Genomic DNA, 3,511 nt, shown 5'->3' on the forward strand with positions numbered 1-3,511 from the left:
GAAAAAGTATCCAGTGTACTCAGCCCTACTATGAAATTAATTTATAGCTTTCATATGAAAGCTATAACCCAATTATCGCCCAAGAATATGGGGAAAGGGGGGAGGGAGGGAAGAGGGGAGGATGGGTGAAGGGAGAGTAACTGGTGGAACCACACCTACAGTGCATCCTACATGTTAAATTTACTAAGTATAGACTATAAATGTCTTAACAGAATAACTAAGAAAATGCCATGAAGGCTATGTTAACCAGTTTGATGAAAATATTTCAAATTGTATGTAAAATCAGCACATTGTACCCCATGATTGCATTAATGTACACAGCTATAATTTAATAATAAAAAAAGAAGAAGGAGGAGGAGGAAAGGAGGGAGAAAGGCAAGAAGGAAGAGTGGCAAGGAGGGAGGGAGGGAAGAGGGAAGAAGGCTATTCATGTTGTTGGAAGTGCACTTGCCAGCTATTCTTTACCTTCTCCAAGAACAATTTCCTAATTATCTTATATCATTTACTCTTCCTTTCATTTGCCTGTACTTGTGGCATATAGCTTTAAAAGTTATCTTTTATTTATATATTGTATAGGTACCTTGTCTTTCCTAGGCGTAGAATTGCCCTGATGCTAGGAACCTGAACCTGTCTACCTTTCGCCTGCTTTTCATAATTCAATCCTTGATTCAACATCTAATGAGGACCCACGACACACCAGAAACCACCTGCATGCTACAAATACAGAGCTCAGAAAGGCACATTCCCTTCCCTCAAGCAGCTCTGAGATTTACAGGGAAGACAGATAAATAAACTGGTCTCTACTATCCAGTGAGATAGTGTTGGGTGCAAAAGGGACACAAAGTGAGTTCTGGAGATTCACTCCTCAAAAATGGGAGCCCCAAACCAGCAGTACCAGCAGCCTCTGGCCCCCTCTGCACCTGTTCATCAGAGTTAGCATTTGAGGTAAAATCTGTAGGCAGTATGTGCCCTTGGGAATTGCTGAGGCACTGCTTTAGAAGCACATAGGTGGACCACCAAATGCATCCTTGGGAGGGGGAGAGTGGATCACAGGAAGCTTCCCAATGACACGGATTCTAAGTGGATACCTGAAGAAATGAGACTAAATTACCTTAATTGTACCCCACTTCCTACAACAACACGCCAAATTAGGCACTGCTACCCAAGGGCACCCCATGTATAGAAGGCCCTACTTACTATTAAACTAAATGCTTCTCATGGACCTCGGAAGAGAGACAAGGAGCTTCTCAGGGAAAGACAGGCTAGTAGGAGTCTTGAGCCCCAGCTCTGCTGCCACCACTGTCCCTATCCACATCTGGCCTGCCTCTCCCCACCTGCCTCCAGGTCACTCACCCTTGACCACCACTAGGTGGACAGGATGGAACAGGATTTCAGGGTCCTTGAGAGGATGGTAGATCACACACTGATACACTCCCGAGTCTTCTACTTGAAGGTTTGCCATTCGTACAAGCAGCATGGCCTCAAGAGGAAAGTCTTCCAGCGTGACCTTCCCTGTTTGGACTCTACTGTGATTCCCCGAGGTGCTCTCTGTGACTGCCAGGGTCAGTGGTTCCTCTCCATCCCTCAGCCTCTGCCAAGCCTTCCTGCTGTAGGCATGTTTCTGGATGTTGAAGGGGCACTGCACTTTCAGGGTCTCTCCCTCTGCCAGGACACACTTTTCTGAGTCAGATGATTCAGCTGCACCTTGGAGTTCTGTTAGCAAGGAAAGAGAGTCAGGTACTCTGAGGAATAGCTTTTGTCTCTTTGGGAAAAGAACAAAAGGAGAGGACCCACCTGTTCTTCTTGTCCAAGCACCCATTTTTTCAGACAAGGTCCTGGAGGTCTCTAGGGAAGACACAACTTCCCTGCAAGCCAGTACTAGACCTTTCAGATCTTTCTGCCATGGGTTTCACTGCAGGAGTGAGAATCCATACAGTCCATGCAAATTAAATTTTAAAAATTATCAGATTGAGAGGAAGAAACTATCTGACTGGAGACAGAACATGAAATGTTTTGCTAAGACCACGAGTGTGGGGGACATGATGAGAAGGAAAGGTTATGGGGAGCATCGTGTCACATGAAAAGTGGATGCAAAGACATAATACCAGCAGTCAGTGTCTTCCCAGGACTGGTTGAGAAACTTCATCTAAGTCAAGGCAAACAGATAGTTCAATAGACCATTGGACAAAAAGCGAGACGCCATCCTGGGAGCATGGTGGACATTGATATCCGATGTGGAAGCTGGCACTCCTTTCTACCTTCCTTGGGTGGCAGAGCACCTCTTTCTCAGGAGGACCCACCTTCTGTGGCTCCACTGATGGGACTGTCCACATTCTCAAGGATGGAAACATGACACAGGCTTTACTAAAGTACACCATCATCCTGGCCATGCTGATTGGTTTAAGAAGGAGAACACAACTGGGCTAGACCTACCAGAATCCTCCCTGAGATGCCTATAGCTATTAAGAAAAATATTCTTTCTTGCTGGGGTTGATGGATTAGTGAGATATGAAATGCTTTATAATGTGTAAAATATGTTATCTGAGAATGAGACCAGAGAATAAAGAGAAGAAAAAGGGATGACAGAGAGAGAGGGAGAGAGCAGAGAGAGCTAACAGCATTATCTGAGTGATGGACTTAGCTGTGCTCCTAAACAGCACCCTGGTACTTCCTAGGTCCAAGGAATCTAGAAATCTTCCCTCCTATTTTTGATGTCAAGAAGTCACAGCAGTCTTTCTTCACTTGGGGGACAATTTTTGCACCCCTGGGGCCACTGGGCATATCTGGACATTTTTGGTTGTAACCTGGGATGGAGTGGATGCAGCAGGCAGCCAGTGGAGGTCTAGGATGCCGCTAAGCACTCTACGGGGCACAAAACAGCGCCTGGCAAAGACAGCCCCACCCAAATGTCAGAAAAGGAGAACTCTTGGTTAAAGGGACAGTAATTTCAGCCACACTCTTAGAGACTGAATCAGATTAAACACCAAGAATTGGAAATGATCTTCTGGTCTGATCCATGCTGTTATTAGTCTACTACTACTCACACTCATGCTCATCCTCGCACGCCCAGTGAAAAATGCCAAGTGCTGCCCTTTGCTGAAGGCCCTGCATACTCACCCCAGGATAGGCCAACAGCTCTGCCTAACCTTGGGAAGACCTGACTCAGTGAGGATCAGGAAGGTAAAGTCAGGGTGAACGTGGACTTGTCCAGGCCTAGGCTTCAGTTTGTAAGGAAACCTTGCAAACAAGCCACTTGGACAGTTCCTACAAACTCTGGTCAGGAATGCCCATCCCAGAGACAGATGAGCAGGGGCTGAGGGTTGCCTTAAACCAAGTTTTGTTCCCTCATTTATCAGTCTGGGCTGAGAGTCTTCTCTGTGCCAGGCACCTGGACTCTATCCTTGAGTTGCCACCATTGAAGCCCCAACCCCCTAATGTTACAAAGAAATCTCTTTATAGGCCGGGCGTGGTGGCACACGCCTGTAGTCCCAGCACTATGGAAGGCCGAGGC

The 3,511-nt window shown here is 46.4% G+C and overlaps 1 protein-coding gene across 1 annotated transcript in view; it reads right to left on the minus strand.

The window, feature by feature from the left end:
- The window catches only part of TREM1 (triggering receptor expressed on myeloid cells 1), a 9,772-nt gene that overhangs the window by 4,547 nt on the left and 1,714 nt on the right, over positions 1 to 3,511 (minus strand). The window contains exon 2 of the mRNA XM_012804729.1: positions 1,354 to 1,713. Coding sequence (XP_012660183.1) covers positions 1,354 to 1,713 — 360 coding nt within the window. The remainder of the gene's footprint in view (positions 1 to 1,353; positions 1,714 to 3,511) is intronic.

The sequence above is a fragment of the Otolemur garnettii genome, unplaced genomic scaffold (assembly GCF_000181295.1).
Source record: "Otolemur garnettii isolate 467f Iridium unplaced genomic scaffold, OtoGar3 scaffold00031, whole genome shotgun sequence".
Classification (NCBI taxonomy): Eukaryota; Metazoa; Chordata; class Mammalia; order Primates; family Galagidae; genus Otolemur; species Otolemur garnettii.